The sequence below is a fragment of the Neolamprologus multifasciatus genome, chromosome 4, assembly GCF_963576455.1.
Source record: "Neolamprologus multifasciatus chromosome 4, fNeoMul1.2, whole genome shotgun sequence".
NCBI classification, from domain to species: domain Eukaryota; kingdom Metazoa; phylum Chordata; class Actinopteri; order Cichliformes; family Cichlidae; genus Neolamprologus; species Neolamprologus multifasciatus.
Genome location: NC_140442.1, coordinates 24,344,391 through 24,365,141, shown reverse-complemented (window position 1 = coordinate 24,365,141; position 20,751 = coordinate 24,344,391). Strand labels below are relative to the sequence as shown.

General features: G+C 42.1%; 1 protein-coding gene across 12 annotated transcripts in view; it reads right to left on the bottom strand.

The window, feature by feature from the left end:
* Positions 1 to 20,751, bottom strand: part of LOC146520551 (RNA binding protein fox-1 homolog 2-like) — a 62,436-nt gene that overhangs the window by 17,056 nt on the left and 24,629 nt on the right. For 7 of the 12 annotated variants that reach the window (XM_085157805.1, XM_085157806.1, XM_085157807.1 and 4 more), the window contains 8 exons: positions 19,583 to 19,786; positions 17,396 to 17,569; positions 16,951 to 17,004; positions 16,612 to 16,704; positions 6,449 to 6,536; positions 5,381 to 5,437; positions 4,915 to 5,065; positions 3,771 to 3,813 (listed from right to left, as the gene is read on the bottom strand). In XM_085157805.1, coding sequence (XP_085013931.1) covers positions 3,771 to 3,813; positions 4,915 to 5,065; positions 5,381 to 5,437; positions 6,449 to 6,536; positions 16,612 to 16,704; positions 16,951 to 17,004; positions 17,396 to 17,569; positions 19,583 to 19,786 — 864 coding nt within the window. Of the gene's footprint in view, positions 1 to 2,942; positions 3,343 to 3,770; positions 3,814 to 4,914; positions 5,066 to 5,380; positions 5,438 to 6,448; positions 6,537 to 16,611; positions 16,705 to 16,950; positions 17,005 to 17,395; positions 17,570 to 19,582; positions 19,787 to 20,751 lie in introns of those variants that run through there. The other 5 variants (XM_085157811.1, XM_085157810.1, XM_085157813.1 and 2 more) reach the window with 5 other exon arrangements.

Below are 20,751 nucleotides of genomic sequence, written 5' to 3'. Positions count from 1 at the left end.
TGGTGGGGCGTGATGGAGGAAATGTTTTATCAGTGAGACAGGGAGAGGAAATTGGACTGTCGAAGTCGAGTTAGATTGTATTATTACCGCTACGGGAGAGGGGGAGGTAAAAAAAAAAAAAACAAGTAGTGGAAGACAAAATGCTCACACATCTGAGGCCGTATAGAAACCTCAGTGTCTTGGGAAGATTAAAGTAATGAACAGATACATCAAGAGGACTCCTACAGCTTTAAGGACACTAACGGATGCTAGTGTTGCATTTCCAGTGGTGATGGAGAGGATTTGCTTATGACAAAAACAATATTTGTTATTAGAAGTGTTTCTTTTGCATGGATTTAGAACAAAGACAACAGAGAGAAAGACTGAAAAAAGAAGGAAACAAAAAGGTCACACACACTGACACACCCACACAAGCCTAGACTGACACTAAAATCATCTCCTTGCACTGAGACTGCATGCATGACCCAAAATTACAATCCAGACTTCCTTAAAAAAAGAAAAACAAATAAAACGAAACAAAACAATCCCACTGCATTTGGACCTGATCAGAATGGAGAATATCCAAGCACAACAGAAACATCCCAGCATTCTCAGCGATGGCTACGAGACACGGAGCAGAGGGAGGCAGGTGGGGTACAAAATGTTTATTAGTGGGAGACAGCAAGGCTTTCTGGGTAAGTGGAGGGAAAGAAGGAGCAGTAAAACAGCACGCCGGCATGCAGCAGCTGATCAGCACATGCTTCAATAATCATCCTGGGGATGTGCAGTTAATTCAGGAAGAGACCATGTTCTCCATTTCAGCTTGAGCCCCCTCTGGGCAGAAGGCTTTCAGGGCACTGACTAACGTTCACGGGACACTGCTGTAAAATCACAGCCTCAGATTTAGAAACAAAAAGTTTACAACACAAGCGACTTCGAGTTTATGATAATCTGATAATAATAATATGGAGGCATCCAATTGGAAATATAGTTTGTGTTTTAGTTTTTGGAAAACGCAGTACAGTCAAAGGTTTAGATATACTTGTAAAAGACATCTATGGTATATTAAAGCAGTACTGGGGCAATTATTTCTGCAGCCAAGTTTAAATAAACCTGATTACGTGAAAGCACATATTAAAACAACATTTCTGAAAAAAAGTAGCACTAGAGTATCTGCATTCACCGCCTTATGGAAAAGGTGCAAAAATGGCTTACTTTCGATACAAAACATCAAATACTGAAACTGGGGAATGTTGCACCATGTTGCACCACCTCGTCCTGTAAAAAAACTGTTCTGTGTCTGGACTGCAGGCAGGTCAGTTTAGCACCAGAGGGGTGTACTATGAACCATAATTAGTGGCTTAGTGGGCCATGTCGAGCTCCGAGTATGCTTTAAACTACATTTTGCACCATATACTGAGTAATTACTTGACAGATGTTGTACTTACTAAGCCACTAATCTACCTCGTTAGCTGTGAGATATTCCTTTAGTTGGTTTTCTAGCGTTACACAATTTTTCCAATCATTTGTTGTACCTGCTCCAAAACAAAACAGAAAAGTTTCTTGCCTAAAATTCAAAACTACAAACTTTTCAAACTACATTTCTCTGTTTCCTTTTAAATCATTTACAAATCACTGCACTCTTTTATTTGCATTTTAGGTCAAACTTTCTAAAAAAAAACCCCAAAAAAACAAAACGAGTGGTGACAGGTCAAAAAACAGAAGCACAGGACAACCAGATGTCTGCTTGGTGGTGATGTGGAGGGGGAAATCTCAGCAAACCACTTCCTGCTGAGTTATGATCTGAATCACTAGATTCAGCATGATTTGCACTGAGTAAGTTAGAGGCCTCAGGAGATTAAAATAAACAATAAATAAAAGGGACATTGCTACCATATGAGCATGCTCAGTGCACGCCTCATCCCTTACCTCTGGTTTCAAAATAGCACGAGTCAGTCTCATGAGGTTAACCTGTACTGTACAGTCATGTGAAAAGCAACGTTGTTTACTGGACTCTATGCAGTGCTGTGACATGTTCAGTGTTATGCTTCCATTAAAGACTGGATTATAAGCCGCTGGCCGAGTAGTTTTACCTGTTATGCTTCTGGGCGCACGTGTAGTTGGTGTGTTGCGATGTAAATTATCCATGGACGAGTCTGCACAGGCCCTCACGCCAATCATGTGATGATATTCAAAGTTTGGGTCTATGCATTTGTGAAATAGTGTTACATCCCAGTTAGATTGCTTTGTATTTGTGTGTGGATTGAAACGTGCTTGTGAGTCCTCAACAGTTAAACACAAAACACTCGTTTGTGCACGTTTGTAAAACCTTTTGAGGCAACTTTGTCTCCATATAGATTTTTGGCCATAATCCACAGCACCACGTTTTGTGAATTGGGTTTCTTTGCACCGTGGAGTCACAGAGTCACTCATCACTCAGCAGGAAAAGGAGCAAATCAGCAGAATGGCTGAAAAAAAGAGAAGTATGAGCAAAACGCCTGCAAATCTAAACGAATAAAAGCAACGTTGTGAAGAAAAACAGGCCAAAATTCCTCCACGACGATGTGAGAGCCTGATCTCAGTAAACAGCTGAGGGCAAACAGAAAACGATCAAGTTATTGCTAAAGTTGGCGGATTTCTTCACAGGACTGCACCGAGTGAAAACTTCTCTTTTCTACATGACTGTAGGCCACTGACACTTACTAAAAATACAGTCAGCTTTTGTAGTTTATTTTTGACCAGTCTGAGTTTTCCTTGTATCTACTGAAGGATCTAAAAAAGAACATTAAAAAAAAACCCTCACTTGTTTTTCAAGTGACATAAAAAGTCGATTTCCTGCCGTCTCAAATAAAGAGCAGCTGTAGAAATAATTAAGGAGCCCAAACTGCAGTGATATAAGTGTGTCTGACAAGTGAATGCAAACATTTGACCAGAACTTTTACAACTGTATGCATACTGCCATCTTTTCCAACACGAGAACAAAATAAGGGCAGGTGTCATTTTCCACCAAAACTAGCCAACCAGACAAAAGAGACCAGGTTCTCTTTTGAGCAGGAAAAAAAGCACTCCATACAATTTAGTACTTTTAGTTAAAAAACAAAACAAAAACAAAGCTCTTTCCCACAACTGGAAAAGCAAGAACAAAAAAGAAAAATCAGTGAGTTAGTAAAAGAATAAAGCAAAATTCAAAGCAGCAGTAATTTTTAAAACAACTAAAAGACAACATGTTCCAGATCAGATCAGAAGATGATTCATAAGATCAGAGGAGGTAGTACAGTAAAACAATGCACACTCAGGGTTTGGTGTTGAGTTGACCCTACCTGAGGCAATCTGGGACTAAGGACTGAGTCCTGAAACACTAGTCTATAGAGAGAACAGAAACAACCGTTGTCAACCTGGATACACGCACGCACGCACACACTCATTCACTGACGCACGCTGCCGCATCCGCCTACAGAGCAGCCTTTGTAGTGGTGTTGTCATTGTTGTCATTTATTCAGTTTTATTATTTTTTTTAAATGAACACACCTGGTGCTCAGTTGTGTGATAACCAGCACGTTTGTCGACGAAAAATAACGCTCATGCACAAAAGACAAAGGATCTTGTGCAGGTATGTGGCATGTCGTGCTTCTAAAGAGTTCTCACCATTCACCATTATGGAGGCAGCTCTGTGCAGCGCATGACCGGACACACATGCAGAATCACCCCAAGAGGGAAAAAAAAAAAGAGCAGGAGAAAGCCGTGAGGGGAGGGACAGAGATGGTGTGTCGGTTGGAGGTGAATTTACTTACATATAAGTCTGCCGCTCCGTAAAACCCATCCTGATACACCACGCTGAGAGGAGGGAGGAGGAGAACATGGGAGGGGGAGAGAGAGGGGGGGGGGGACAGAGCGGAAGAAGAGCAGGAAGTGGAGGGTGCAGTGCGAACAGAGTGGTGCATGGTCCCAGAAACCCAGGGTGGATGGAGGTCACAACACAGCAAAATAGAGAAAAAGAGGGATTAGGAAGAGAGAGGGAGAAAAAGGAAGAAAGAGGGAGAGAGAGAGAGAGAGAAAAGTAGTTATTTCACACCCATGCAGCATGCAGAGGAAATACAAGTTCCATTTAAGCTCCACAACTGCATTTCAAAAACATTAAACAATACACTCGTGGGGCTAACACATAAAGGTTATCGAACTGAAATGAGACCATAAACGGCTATTGCTCCCCAGCTAGTAGAAAATCTGGCCAATAAAGGCCATTTTGAATAGATCGTTTTATGAGGAACGATGTAGTTTTCAGTGGAGCACGAGAAGGTATTTCCTGCATCCCTCACCCACCCCACGCACAATTTCATCTCGTTTTGCTTTATTTAAATGTCATGTACAGACAAGCCACCGGTCAATTTGGCTTTGAACTGAATACGATCGCAGTCGCAACCCCCATTAGCCAATCATCGCAGCACAGCAACAACATGCACGGTACACACACACCGAGGGAACAAAAAATGCAAAAACAAATCATGGTAAACGTGAATCATCTAAAGCAAATCTGTGCGCAAGGTGACTGCTGCTGTATAATGTCTGCATGTGGTCCGTGTGTGTTTATGCAAATCTGCTGACGGTAGGATCTATGTGTTTATTCAAATGAGGCTTCAATGGTGCAATCCCATCAGTGTGTCACACTCCACTGAATAGCTTGTAAACGGACTGACAATGTGCCAGTTGGACTGCTGAAGAGAGTGAAGTGTGAATAATGTTTGAGCATGAGGAGTGAATGAGCACAGCTGTGTTAAGCAGAGACCTGGTCAAACAGAATTTGGAAAATGACTCATGAGGTGATGCTCGGTGGATTTACCGAAGCACTAAACAAAACAGATCCTGATTTTTTTTCTATATCCAGAATGAGCTTCAACAGCAACAGCTCTCGTTTATAAAGAGGCAGGTTATCCTCACCCAGGATAGGCAGGGATGGCAGGCTGCGGCACAGCGGCCCGCACAGCACTGTAGACGGGCCGGCCTCGGCCCCGGAGGTGGGCACCGCGAAATGCCGCTGCCGCTGTTGTGGCTGCTGCTGCTGCTGCTGTAGGGTAGGGGAACCCTGGAACTGTAGGCGAGGAAGCAGATTAAGAGGACAGAAGAGGATTAAAGGAGGAAAGATGACAACCCAGGTAGGAAATGGGATGACAGTATATAAAACAAAGTGACACTCGGAATAAATTGAAAGAAAAGCAGAGAAACATTCCAACTATAACACAGAGGACTGTATCAATAAAACTGTCAGTGAGGAAGAATGCTGGGTGAGCAGTGCATTAATACAGATTAACGATCACAGTGTGACTAAAATGTAAAGTGGGGCTGTCACTCTAGAGCCAGACAGACCATTTTTAGTGTGGCTTGAAGAGACAGAGATGGGCCTTACCTGCGTAGATCTCTGGTCCATACATAGCTCCCACCACAGGACTCAACTTCCACCCTGCTGTCACACAGAGAAGGGAAAGAGCAAACGATAAACAGGGGCCGTCTTTAAAGTGTTAATGCCTGTCGCATGCATAGTGCTACCCCTCAGCGTCCTTGTAGAAGCACTTATGGTATGACAACAGTACCCCATCTGTTTTTACAGTAAAAATGGTTTATCCAGTATATTACATATGGTGTACTGTGGATATGTTCTGATATTCCCTTTTACTGCTGTCATCAGTTGCTTGCCATAAAGATCAGTTGCTGGTAACGGGCAACCAATCAAAACATAAAGAAAACAAGAAGAATTCTTGTGTTATTTGTTTTTTTGGATGAACTGACCGACTGCACCAGGACCGATTATGAAATAGATTTTGATTATTAAAGTTTCTTTTGTGAACTGTGAATGACGCAGAGCTCAGAGTGTTTTCACACCTGCAGTTTGTTTAGTTTGGTCTGAATCAGTTAATGAGTTTGTAAGTTTGTAGCTTTTTCCTTTAGTTTGGTTCCTTTTACAAAAAATGCATCACTACAAACCACGTTCAGTCAGATTATCAGGTGTGTCTGAGGCAGGAGCAACAAAAGTAAACGTGGGGATATAGAATCATTTTACAGCTTGTTGCTAGCTCGCACTGACTCTGTGCATTTGTGGTAGCTGCTGCATCCCAGAATGCAAAGCATACCTCACTATCACTCAAACCTGCAGGTTGTTGGTTCAGCTCGCTTTCACACTGTAAACAAACCACACAGACCACCACCTCTGATGCGTCTCGGTGCAGTTGTTTTGGTCTACACCCGAGTGCCAATTTGTTCGCATCTGCTCAAACGACCCCGCAACAAGTAAGAAAACTGTGCCAGAGTCCGATTCAAACGGACTAAAAACCACAGTGTGAACAAGAATAAGAACGCAGAGCTGGAAATGAACTTAATGGACTGCGAAGCTATAAACTATTCTCCGCGTGTACCTATGATGTTTGTATTTTTAGACAGGCTTGGGTTCATTGTTTGTGCACATCACAGTGTGTGTTACCATAGGGTAGTGTGCTGAGAGCTTCTCCATTAGGATAAGGGCTGACCATCTTCTTGTTAGTCATCACTCTGGCGGTAGCGTTATTCACCTGGGGGATGGAGGAGCCAACAGTCAGAGGCACAGACACAACAGCTCAGCAGAGGAAAAGTAGCACATAGTCTGAAATGTAAATCTCAAGGCCAGGGCTGATATGCGTGCTGTTTTGTACAGTAGATTGAAAAAGCCTGCTGCTGTGATGAGGTATTATAATAGTCTCTGCTCATCGTGTGGCTGACTTTGTTATTAAAAAGGAAATAGCGGTGTCATTTGGGATTATGGTTAAGCAATTTAGTTGTGCCAACATTGTAGCTTATCTTCTTCCCCCAATCAGCCTTTCCTAGTCTGCCACATTTCTTTATTACAATAATTATCATCAAAATGCACCCTTGAAGGTCAAACGATATTTTCTTCTGCTGGCAGCACATGTTAAATATTGTGCACACTATAGAGAAATCTGCCTCTGCAGAATAATGAAACACAACATCACAGGCTGGAAAATAAAAGTGAGTGCTGCTGCTTTTCATCAGCGACGAGGCTGCTGACTCTGTTTATGTAGCACGTGTATGTCTGTGTGTATAACTGGATGGAGATTGTTAGGGGACTTTTTAGTCATCATGCAATAAAAAGCAGGTTGCCCAGTAGAGATTTAGTGATTCGCTATGAACAGATACAAGGAGTGCCACTGGTGACACTGGTTGTATTGTTGATGTGCGCATAAACAGGGGTGGGGATACAGCAAAGGAAACTGAGCTGTACTTATTTTTTGGCAAGTACTGTGGCTTTTTCTTTTCTTTTTTTTTTAAAGGGGCGTGCGTGTTTATGTGCATGCTCGCTGACATTTCAGACTAATGCTCCGGCCTTTCAATCCAAGACGGCTGATAATCTCCTCTCTGAGCTTCAAAGGCTTCTACTCCGGTCCCTTGATCTATCCTCATCTTCCTTTGATGGGCTTTAAGAGAGGGAGATTGTAGCTCTCTGTAATAACCCATACTGTCCAAGTGTGCTGTTGAAGTTGCACATTTGACTGTGTGGCAAGCTAAAGATTAATGACCTTTTGCCCAGCGAAGAGCCTCTGCTTGTGTGTGTGAGAGAGAGAGCGAAAGAGCTTGAGGAATGAGAGTGCTTGTGTGCGCATGCACGCTTCACTCCAATTTATAAGACCATTAAGGCTGCCTTTCGCATCGCCCCTCTCAGTGAGTCATGTTCTTTATCTGCAGAGCTTCATTCAAATGGAAATGAGGTTTACCTCATTTTTCCCTCATTGCAAATGACAAGGTCAGTGGCAAATGATTCAATTAGCCAGGCCCGGCTACCTCTCTCACACAACTGTGTGCTGGTGTCTGAGTGGAAACATTCTGAAATCTCAGTTTAGTCAATGAATCAAATTTATGCAAACGTTTGTGTTACAAGAGGGAACATTTCCCAGAGGCTTTAAGCTTGAAGGTAACACTACACTTAAGGCCATTATGCAGCGAGCGCACTGCAAAAAAAAGCGACACAAAACTTTTTACTATATGTATATTCAGTATCAGTGTGCTTTTTGAGCTACAGCACTTTTTGCCAAATACAGTGATCTGATTGGTCACTGTTAGAAAAATGCTTCAAATTGATCCAGTGAAATCACGCAGTCGGTGTGAACGTTTCAATTATGAATAGACGAGTCTAAAAGATATCTAGCACAATATATTAGGATGGATATGCTGTGTGCAAAGGCCTTTACCCTGTAGCAACGGAACATTTAAGCTACTCGAATAATCTATTTGTTTACTGAGGTTTTGCAAGAAATGTGACCTCTAACCATGTGACGTTAACTTGTCCGCCATTTTGGACGTGTGACAATCACGTTGGCAGTGTAGGATCAGGCCAATAAAGCCTAGAGTTAGATCCACAACCGTCTCACAGCCACAACTCACAGGAGACAAATGAGCATTTCCCAGTTCAAAAAGTTTTGAACACCTTTTGAAACATGTTTGTTGCTGCATGAAGGCAAAAACTTTGCCATTTCCAATTAGCACTTTTTCAAGTTTAACTACCACATAGCTGGTCGTTAGCCAGCATTTGCAGACAACCATGAAAACCCGCCGAGAAATGCATCAATCTCCTAGCAACCAAAGCAATCACAAGGAGGTGTTTGCATCTGAAACCTAAAGGAAGCACAGCCAAATCAGTCGGGGAATACAAATACTGGTTGTATCACATCCAATAGGGTGGACAAATCTTCGTTTTTCCATTATGTGCATGACACTGCATGAGAAATCTAAATATATAGCTATTTTGTGTGTGTGTGTGTTTGTGTGGTTTGTGTCATGCGCAATTAATGAAACTGGGTAAACGATCGGCAGAAACACATGCAAATCAGCAGAGACCAATACGGAAGGCAAATCTTAAGTGTTAATGATTATTCAAACATTCATCCTTTCTCAGCCCACTTTTGCCCTCCCAGTCAGACCCGGACAGTAAAACCAGACAAAAACAAAGTCACATTTCCATATGAAACCAAACTTGTGGGGTTTACGTACCTAAAAAGAAAATAGTTTTAAAAATAAAATTCAAAAGAGAGGGGGAGAAAGAGTGGGGTAAAAAACATTTGTTCGACAAAATTAATAATCATATAACACAGAAATTACACGCAGCCAAATACGGGCGCATCACATGACCAAGAGTGAGTAACAAACTAAAAAAGAAAAGAATGAACAAAATTAAAATAAACATTTGAAAAAAGGAAAATTTCAGCCAATCAGCAAGCGTCGGATGCAGCATAGAGACCAATCAAAACAATCGCAGCACTCCCACACCAAACACGTACGAGACAAGGATGGAGGTTAAGAGTACGGGATGCAAAAGTGAGAAGTAAAGAGACAGAGCCAGTCCATGTACGAAATAAACAGGAGAACGAAAAGATGGAGTGAAGAAAAACGAGAACAAGGGAGAAATTTTTACATGAGCAACACACACACAGAAAAAAAACAAACTAAAAACAATTACTCTTTAAAATAAAACATATATATATATACCAAGGTGCATCATTCAAATAAAGCAATCAGTTTTGGTGACCATTCTCCTGAAAAATCTCACTGTATGTGGTGGGTTGAGAAACAGAGCACCAAAGGATGGAGGGAGGAGAGCGAGAGAGAGAGAGAGAGAAGGAGAGAGAGTGAGAGAGAGGAGGAGAGTGAGAGAGCAATCCTCATTCCCAAAAAAGGAGAGAAATAAAATAAACACGAGACACTATGCCAGGCATTAAAACTGTGTGTCACAAACTGAAAGACCAGTACACTACGACTACTACTACAACTACTAACACACAGACAGTCCACTACAAGAAAACCAAACCAAAGGAACAAAAAAGAAAAGTAAAAGAAAAGGCAGCATAATAGAGACCCAAAAAACAGCAAGGTAAACCCCATATCGGTTTAGAGATGCATATGGTTACACAAAACTCGCTGATTCAGTAAGTGATAACAAGCTGGGCGGCTGCATCAGCTTTTCATTCACTCGAACTTGTTGTTGTTAGTTTATTGTAGGCAGTCACTTTAAAATGAGTTGCACCAAATAAACTACTTCTTATTTAGGTTTCATTTAAAATCTAAATAGAATAAAACACTACATTCACAGCTAAACACTCCCAGGCTTTGCTGTTGTGTAACAGAACCGACCATTGACTGCATTTATAAGAGTGAAACCAAGTGCATCTTTCTAGTGGCCAGCAGGGGGCGATGCCTCCGGTCAGAATTTAATATGAGGAAATTAAGCTTACTTAATTATTAAGAAATAATTCACTTATGGTCCTATTTGGCCTTAATGGAATCTAACAAGCACTTAATGTATTTAGGCATAGTCACGGTTACCTGCTGATTCAACCTGAGCATCACAATGAGGTAGAAATGTGATATAAGTGTCTTCAAATATGGCATGCTTGTTAGTGCCAGGCAGGCTGAGGAATTCACAAAAACTGCTGATCTACTGGGATTTTACAACCCAAGCATCTCTAGAGTTTATACAGAATGGTGTGGAATGTCCTCAGTTTTTCAGTCTGATCCAGTTGCTGCTTTGGCAATTTTCGTCTGATATATAGTTTAACTGCAAAAACCCCTTCCAGCTACCTCGTGTGTGAACTGTTTACAAAAAAAACAACATACTGCAAACTTTAAAGGGTATACCACAAACATCTGTGAATTTTCTGTTGAAAAAGACTAATAGGTCTTAATTGGATAGTAACAAGTTTTAATGGTGCAACCCATTTTATTCGACTGCTGGACTGGAAATAAGAAACTTTGCAGCCAAACTTGTATGAAAAACTGGTGCAACTGTGTCTGGATGGTTCCTAACATCCCAATATATATATGTTTACTGTTCCAATTGTTTTTTTTAACGTCAAGGCAAAGCCAGTGTGCTTGCCTCGGTATGTACATTTGTGAAATCTTTGCCTTGGCAGTAAACACAGAAAGGGCTCTGCTGGCATAGCGACTGTCTGCAGTATGATATGCCAAGATCCTGCCTCGCCACATGTTCAGCATTAGGCCTCGGCCTGTGTGAGCGGCAAATCATTTTTCAAAACACCGCGTCCAATTGGCAAATATCTGATAAATGTGCTCTCCCCGAAAAGCAGACAGACCGGTGAAATTAAAAAAAAAGAAATTAAAGAAAAAGAAACAAAAACTTGAAAACCAGGGTAGCCTTAAATTGCCCTGCAAGTTCTGCATTCAGTCAAAGCGATCGTAGGCAGCACAGGGAGCAAAGCTTTGTTTCATTTCTGCTGATTTCTTTTTTATTAATCAAGAAAATGGATGCTATATGCATTGAGTCCAATGGAGAATTAATAAGATGGGATTGTAGATAGCCGTGTCATTGCAATAAAAGAGGAGGGTGATTACATTCGGTCATTCCCAGTGAGGTGTTAATGACGTGGTGGAGGAGGGAGCGAGGGGGTGGGGGACGGCCATGTGGAGGAAATATTACTGCTAAAAAAGATCAGATCTGTTGGAAGATGCTGTGTCAGTCTGTTTGTGTGAGTGTGTGTTTGTGATATTGCAGTGTGCACTGAAAAATGACACAATACCAATAAGGCCTCACACTGCATGGGCCTATCGCATTAAAAGCATCGGTATAGAGAAATGTAAAGATTAATAGTGTTAATGTAACAATAGATAAATACCCATTTGAAGGGTGGGTGGGTGGGAGAGGGGATCAATTTTAGTGATAGATGTTTGTACACAACTTACCGTTACCGTAGAAACAGCGAGTGGTTACCGTGGAGACTGACAACAACACACAGAAGTCGTCAGGGAAACAGAAAAAATATAATAAATAAAGGAACAAATAATCCCAGGAACAAAAGAAACCTAAATGCCCCTCCCCGCCCTCCCCACCAACCACCACCTGTTTTTCCCCCAAACCTGATAGCAGCATAGTTAGAGCTCAGAGCAGAGTACGAGAGAAAGAGGAAGGGAAAGGAGAGAGGATGCTAGCTCTCGATGCTTTCACCATTGTGACAACAAACACGTGGCAGCAAGGTGTTCGGCGCTCTAGAGAACATGGTCCAGAAGGATGGAGGTAACTGGGGAGGGGGACCTTAGCCACAAAATAACTGAGGAGCAAATGGAACACCTCCAAGGAAAAGAAAAGAAGACACCAAATAATACCACCCTCCATCGTTAGAGCAGAATAGCAAAAGTCAGTTTATCGCTGCCTGGGTCTATTCCAGTCAAAAGGGCAAGCGGGGACATTTATGGATAGAAATGGACTGATTCTTGTGTGGCAAAGTTACGCCACAGAAGGAAGAAATGTGTGTTTGGACACTGAGTGACTATAATTTCCACTTTTATCCAGTCACCACAAAAGAGCACACTGAAGGCCAATCAAACAAGAAAAACTAGATGGATGATAAAATAAAATAAGGCAAAAAACAAAGAAAACCGACCAAACATCTTTTCGTCTATTCCAAACTAATCGATACGAAATGACAGAAAGACAAACGTGACTGGCGAAAAGAGAATGAAGGGATATTGAAGAGAAAGAACAGAGCAGACACACAGCGACAGATCAAGGGTTGAAAAGGGCAAAGTGCAAACTCTCTTTCCCCGTTTCTTTCAACCGCTTTCTTCGTAAACACACACGGACACGCTCACATTTCATTCATTAATCTTGGCCGTGGTGACTCATGCAGTAACAGAAAGCTCAAATAACAGATCAAATACTGTGTGTGTGTGTGTGTGTGTGTGTGTGTGTGTGTGTGGATACGTGCAGGGTGGGGGGCCGTGGTCATCTATGACAGGTGAGCCTTCGAATCAGACCGTGGCTGATCCTGTGACTCGCATTCGAGTTCATTCAAATGAAATTCTCACCGGGAAACGACTGATTGAAGGCCCAACTGTGTCTGTTAGAGGAGCGTGTGGCAGCAGCACCGTTTGGTGAGAATATGCGTTGTCAGGCATGCAGAAACACAGACACAACTGCTTCTCCTCCCTTTTCACCCGCACACATCCATGCAGCGATGACGACACTCCTCGGGCTCGCTTGCACCCCCGACTCAAGTCCCTACTTTGCATGCAAAGCTGCACCGTTCGTGGCACAGAGAGACACACACACGTGTCGGCCATTCTGTGCTCTTGTGTTATATCTGACTAAAACTCTGCGCCGCGGAGGAGCCTTCACTTCCCATAACACTCCAGCAACACAGATCGATCGCAAACGCACAATTCTAGAGCGAGGGTTAGTGAATGGGAGTTTGCAGGGTCCAACATGGTCTCTGTCTCAATACCATTTCTTCTATGGATGTGTGAAGACCTGTAAAATATGATACTTGCAACAACTTAATTGTGTGTGTGCGATCAAAGTGTGCTTCGATCATGATTATTAGGATCTATCAAAAAGTTAATAGCCTAGCATCACACGTCTTCACCTTCAGACGGTCCCGTATAAATAAACAAAGAAGGAAACATTAAAACTTAGCTCCCTGAACAAATGAAAATTGCTCTGTGTGACCAGCAGCTGTTATTCACACAGAGCAGAATCCAATCATCAGCCAGAAGCACAGTTACGACAGCTGCATTGTTTCAAAATGTGCGAGGCGCACACCAGATGTGTACACCAGCCTAAATATAAAGTGGATCCATTATGTTCATTCCAAGCTCTACCAGAGTGGCTGTGTGATTTACATTAAAAAATATATTTTTATTTATTTTATTCCAGCCCTATCTTTATTCATCCTATCCCTGTAAGCTGACTTCCATCTGATTGGCTGCCCCTCCCAAACAGCAGTGGTCTGCTTGAGATGACCATATAAGGATATAAGCTCCTGGCTGACAACATACAAATCAAAGACAATAAAAAAAACAAAAACAAATATCTGAACAGTGAGCATTGAGAGGACTTTTATGCACAGGGATGACACTAAACCTTATTATTTGAAATTTTAGCTATGTTTAACATAAGCATCCACCTTCAGAGACAGAAAATAAGAAAATAATAATAGGCCCCCTTTAATTTTTCTGTAACTGGAACTGAGACTATGATTGGACCCGAATCAACTCCGCTTACAGCCACTAACTACAAGTAGAATAACTCTGTGATAGCACGTATAACATGTGACTAAAATGTAGATAAACCAACACGTTAATGACAGCCAAAATGGTACAGTCAGACAGATGCTTGGAGTGTGGGCTGCTTTATGTCAGGGCATACACACAATCAGAAAGACAGCCATGGATAGATGAAGATGTGCATGTTTGAAAGTGTGTACAAGATCCACATTGTCACAACTATATATAGGCCTATAGCACTCAATGGTCTATATATAGAGTAAATGGTGATGAGATGGGAAGAAGCAGGTATAGACAAAGAGAACTGTAGTTGGGCCACTTACATGGATACATTGGAAGCATACAGGAAACTGACTTCTTCAAAGCGCAGAGTTTTATTCCAGACAAAGAGAAGTACAGTGTAACTTTAAGTACAACAACTCTGTTTCTACTCTCTTTCATTTAATCCACATACATGCACACTATGGGGAGCTAGTAGGAAAACAAAAAAGAAATCAAATAAGACTATCCAATTCCACTTGCATGCACCAAGAATAAAAACAAGCCAGCACTCGAGTACAGTACAGCATTCCTTTATCAATCATTGAGTCAAAATCAGTCTAGGAGTTCAGCTATCAAGCCTTTTTCCCCCAGTAAGTGAAACAAGCTATAAGCACTCAGGTGTAACTCAGTTCATGCCAACCGAACAAGTAAATTAACAGCCCGTCACCACAACTAATTCGACAAAATAGCCATACATAATAAACATGCAAGAATAAACATCCAGCTGTCAGCAGTACTGCCTCAGCGAGGCTCCAAATTTCCAGATTAAAATATAAATCATGCACAACTAAATCTACGTCAGCTAAACCCAGGCCACTGGATAGCAGTAAACTCTAGTCACACACGTAATAGTGAAATATTTATGTCTAAACAGTCGCACAGGCCTATATTTCAGAGTTTCTGAATTATAAAAGAAACGTGAGATTTCACTGTTGCTCTTTTACCATATTTGTCTCTGAAAACAAACTTCAAAAAACTCTGAAATCTGCAGCGACATCTGCGAGAAAGGAGAACTGCCAGAGAGCATTGCCTGAAATAGAAATGTCCGGCCGTTTTTCCTTGGCTGGAAGAATGTATAAACACAAATCCACTGTTTGTCCTGCGCCAGCCTTTTGTCTCTTCAAGCCCATGCACCATAAACAGACAGAAAGAGAGAGGCTGCTCTACAGACTCCTGCTGCTGACCCACCATGCGGCTGATACGTGACTCACTACGAGGCCGTCGCTGCTACTGGAGTTCAACAAAACACATGCAGAGTGACGACTGAAAACAAAGATGTCTTGCTGTTTGACAAAAGTGACTTACATCATGCAAAAATCTGGGAAGAGTCACAGAATCAGGTTAAAGCGATGCCAGGAATGGCACAGGTTGTTGATATACAAAAGGAAAAACTGATGCATGATAAACTGGCTCCATCACTATCCATTCAGCTTGCTGACTGACTGAAGGTGGAGGTGGCGGAGGGGAATATAATGTTGTACCAGTGGATGCAGGTGGCTGTTTCTCATTCTCCACCACACTGCAGCAGAACTGAGAGTACATAACTAAAAAGGTTCCAGCCTCATCCATCATGCAGGAACTGCCTTGCACACACCCACACACAGACAGACACACACACACACACACACATACACGCATACTCGTCACAAGGAAATCACCACAGTAAGCCCATGCACAAATCCTGGCTTACGATGGCACAAGTCAAGTGATCCAATATGGATAACTGGCTGATTGAAACCCCAATTAAAATAAAGAGGGAAGGGAAAACAAAAGAAACTCAATTCAAAAACTAAGCACATGCTTCAGGTAAAACATGGGAAAGAATATGTCACACAAAAAACACACAACCTCAAACCACAAAAACCAAAAAATAAATAAAATCAAGTGTACATTTCATCAGAAAGAACCCAGACTTCCATAAAGTGAGCATGCGTCAGTGTTGCTGTGATTCCCAGCATGCTGCTGTTGCATCAGGAGCCAAAAGCTGTCACAACCACTTAGCCACAGCACCGGGAGAGGGGAACACGGAAGGATTTCTCTATGCTGGGGGAGAAAAATAAGAGCATCTGACAGCAATCTGCCATGCATCGTCCTTTCACTGCGTTCCACTTGTGCCCTCCGGTGCAAAATGCACAAATCTCATTCCAATTGTTGCACGAGAAGTTGTAACGTTAGCGTGGCTGCAAGTTGTGCATCGGTTGAAAGGGGCAGGTAAAAAGACAACAGGTTAATATACGGAGGGCAGGGGGGGAAACACTTCAGAGGAAAAGTACCCAGCATGCCTTAGTGTAGTGTTCTTGCACCCCTAATCATTCCCACCACAAAAACAAAACACCAAAATAATAAATCAAGTCTTTTGGGTTTTAAAAACAAGAAACATATTGCAGAGGACCGGTGTGGGATACCAGTGGGCTGCATCAGAGCATATCACTAAAGGGAGGATGGGAGCTAGCTAGCACGTCAGTGATCAAGCAGAATTATGGTGGGAGTAGAGAGAGGAGACAAGAAAAGGAGGAAGAGAAAGGGAGAGAGCAAAATTACCTCAATCTTACGACCTTCTACCAGTGTGCCGTGGAGCTTTTCCCTGGCTTTCTCTGCGTCTGCGCTGTTTTCAAATGTCACAAAGCCAAAACCCTGTGGTACGCAGCAGAGGTTAGAGAGGTTGATGGTGAGTGAGGGGCATGTCAGAAGGGATTGCCGACCGGTAGAGGACAATCTGCGGGACTCATTCTGACACTGTTAAACAGATGACTTTAGTTCTGGAACAGCGATTTCTCACGCGGACTAATACCACATGACAAATAGTCACAGTTACACAGGAAATCATTCAGCAGGAAGCCGGTCACAACATCGAGTATCGGATGCTTGATGCGCACTTACCTTTGAACCCCTCTCATTGAAAATAATCTCAACATCCAGGATCTTCCCAAATTGCTGCGAAGAAATTTGAGGAAAGAAATATTAGCCAACAATCTTACATCAATAAGGGATCTCACGATTCTGTGCTTAATTAATAAAAGTCATTCAGGGCCATGTAAAGCTATTTGAATTAAAGCTACTTTACACTAGGGGTCACTGTTACACAAAAGACAACATTTGCATTTTAATGTGCATTTCTTTGCGTTGAACTCTGCTCCATTTCTTTCCTCCTACTTTGACACTCATACAAACATGATGACACAGATAAGAGAACACCCATCCTTTCTTTATGACCGTTTCACTCTTTTGTCCTTCGCTCTGAGGCAGCCCCTTATATGGAGGACGCAGGGTGTCTAGACTGATTTATTGACCCCCGCCTTAAAAATGAGGCTCCAACAGTTCTTACCCCGAACATCTGCCTGAGGTCTGGGTCCCGGAAGCGGAAGGGGATGTTTGAAACATGGAGGCGTTTGGGGGTCCCTTTGGCCTCTGTCGAGTCTCCTGCTGAGCCTCCCGCTCCTGTGCCTCCTGCGCCGCACTGTACACCCGCCTCACCCTGAGACGTCTCCTCTGTCTTTACCTGTTTGTGGGAAGAAGAGGAGGGCGAGACAGATGGAGTCAAGTTATAGCGCTGTATAGATAGCAGGAGAAGAAGAAACAATGGAGAATAAACTGAAATGGAAAAAAAAAACAAGCAATTTATTTTTATTTTATTTAAATGCCTGTTGCCTCAACTCCTCTCTCCTTTCCTCTTCAGTACAGCAAGTCAAAGAACTCAAAAGTTACAAAAAAAATAAAATAAAGATATGACACTACGTATCTGGTCAAGCTGTGGTAACCAGAAAATACTGCCCTCCTATCCAGGTGTGAGCTGCATGGTGACTCAATTATTTAACTGTGCAAAAGTGTTTTTAACATATTGGTAAACAAAAAAGAAGACATGAATTTGAATAATGAAATAAAGATTCAATGAGTGTTGATACATTCTTATATTTAAATTAAAATCTACTCATTAGCTCAGTAGCGACATGTTAGACCGCTGCTATTTGATCATCATATCAATAGGTGTACTTAACATTATGTATTTAAAGTTAAAATTAACTGAGAGGTCAAAATGCCAGACATCATCATAAGAAAGCGTGTTCCTCAAAGAGGCAGTGGCTATGTTCAGAGGGACTGATGTGATCAGTGTGAAAAGCTCCTCCTACTTCTAAAAAAAAAATAATAATAAGAAGAAACAAAACAACTGATCAAAGTTTCTTAAAATAACATGGACAAGTCAACTATAGTGAAAATAAAGAGCGCCCGTTGCATTTTATGCCTGTTTTGTGATAAGATACACGCAAAATCCTTCAAAGTAAAAGCCCGTGGGGATCGTGAGTCCAACTTGACTGGCGGTTTCGCGTTTTGATCAAGCGTGATCAAACATAAGCGTTTGGGGTTTTTTAGCCTCAGCTAGTAAGCCAGATGGGAGGGACTAGGAATCAACAATGAAACGAGCTGAGAAATGAGAAGAGGTGCGTCCACACAGTTTTGCCGGCAGCCTCGCTCTTATGCCTGTCTACACAGGATGTGTTCAGGTTTGTTCGTAATTAAATGTTTGTAGAAAGCAGTCACCCAAATTCACATATCCCGCAGTCTAGAAGTTTAGACTCCAAGTAAAAGCACAGTTTTTTGCATCTGCATATAAAGCGAAAAAGATTAAAACAGAAATGTCTCAGTTTGATCAGATGAAGATGAGATGAATGCTCATTTCATGCCAGTATCTTTAGGGAGGCAATGTGATCATATTGACTTTTAGCAAATGCAGTGAGATGTTTTTATTTTATTAGATTTGGCTGTTAACATTCAAGCTAAGCTAATATAAACACAACATGGGAATTTAGATCCGTAGGTCCTTGCTATTAAAACTAAAATCACCTGACGATTATTTTACTGCTGTTAGAGGAAAGTCAGCTAACCGTCAGGTGTCGGTAATGAAGTCTGCTGAGGAATGCCAAAAACTGAGCAGGCAGCCACTGTTACCTCAGATTTGAGAGAGTTAATATTATTGTAGCAGCACAGCGTGTCGTGGTTTATGAGATGAATCATTATCAACTTGTAAATTCTGAACACATTTTAATGATCACTAAATCACTGTGTTTTTAATTTTCTATAATAATTAGTCAACAAAACACACCTCTCAGCTTTTCATGTATTCATGTATTTTGAAACTGGGGTTTTTTTGGAGACGTGAAGTATAAATGTGCCCGTCTCTAAAGCACTTTGGGTCAACGTCTGCTGTTTAAATGTGCTTTAGGGTATTAAAAAATAGACAACATAGAAAAAATAGGTTCAGACATTTTCCATGGATATTTAAGATATACGGTTTCATTTCCAAAAATGTTGTAATGCAGTTCAGTGGACTACACACTGAACTGAGGATAGTATCAATCGATCTGATACCAATACCAGTTTTTGCTATACAAACTATTCATATTTAAATCCGTCCGCCCACCTCTACCAGGTATCAAGTATATCTATCTATCTATCTATCTATCTATCTAGATATAGATATATAAAAAACAAAGGGAAATGAAATCGTGGTGCTTACATTGCTGCTGTTGTTGGTGGTGGAGGTGGGGGCTCCATTTGCACCAGCCCCTACCTCTGCTGCTCCTTGGCCTCCAGCACCAAACATGGCCCCAGGGCCAAACTCTGTTCCCGGTAGACCGTTTTGAGGAGGGGGTGGAGGTGGGAATGCTGTAAAGGGTGGGGCCACCAAACCCTCCTGTCCTCCTGTCGAATCCTGAGAGCCCTGCGGGAGCGGGGAAAAGAGGGGGAGGGGGGGAGACAGAGACAGCTTAACATATATTCTCAGTGAGCTTTTTACAGCGACTGCAGCTCCCTGACAGAGAGAGAATGAGGGGGTTAAAATCCTGCCTATCAAATTTCACTCTCTCTACCTCTCTCTCTCTCCTTTACCACGCAGCCACTGCTTCATTCCCTGCCTCGCTTTACCTCCATATCTCTGACAGGCATGTGTTTTTAGTCAGCCGACCATGAAATATTTACAGCAAACAGATCTATTATTAGGGCAGTATGGTGGCGCAGTGGTTAGCACTGCTGCCTCACAGCAACAATGTCCTGTGTTTGACTCCCAACATCTAGCTGCAGCCTTTCTATGTGGACTGTGGGTAGCCCTGCTTCCTTCCACAGTCCCAAGTCATTATTACTGGGGTCAGATTAATCCAAGTATGAATGTGAGTGCGAATGGTTGTCTCCCCAATAGACTGTTGACCTGCCTCTCGCCCTGTGCCTGCTGGAATAGCGACCCCGATAAAGAGGGGATCATCTATTATTAAGTTGCGAAATTTGATACAAGGTTTGAGATACAAAGATGCTTCTAGGATCGATCGACAAGTCGGTAGATAAATACTAACAGCGGCATGTAAACTGTGACATATTTACATACACTGCTGCATTGTGTGACTACTTGGGAAGATAAGCTGTACTTCAGATTAGATGCGGGAGCTTCACTGCCTATGGCTCTGTATCAGCAGCAGCATCACCTACAGATTCTTTAAAGCTGCTGCTGCTGCTCCAGCACGCTCACAAATACACACACATATATATCTTTAAGTTGTGTGTGTTTGGGTGTGTGGTGACTCTGCACTATTGCTTGCTTCAATCATTTCACACACTCAAGGGCATTTACAGCAAAGCCAGAGAAAAAGAAAGGTATAGGATGGACGGGGAGAAGCAGAATGAGTAGGTAGGCTG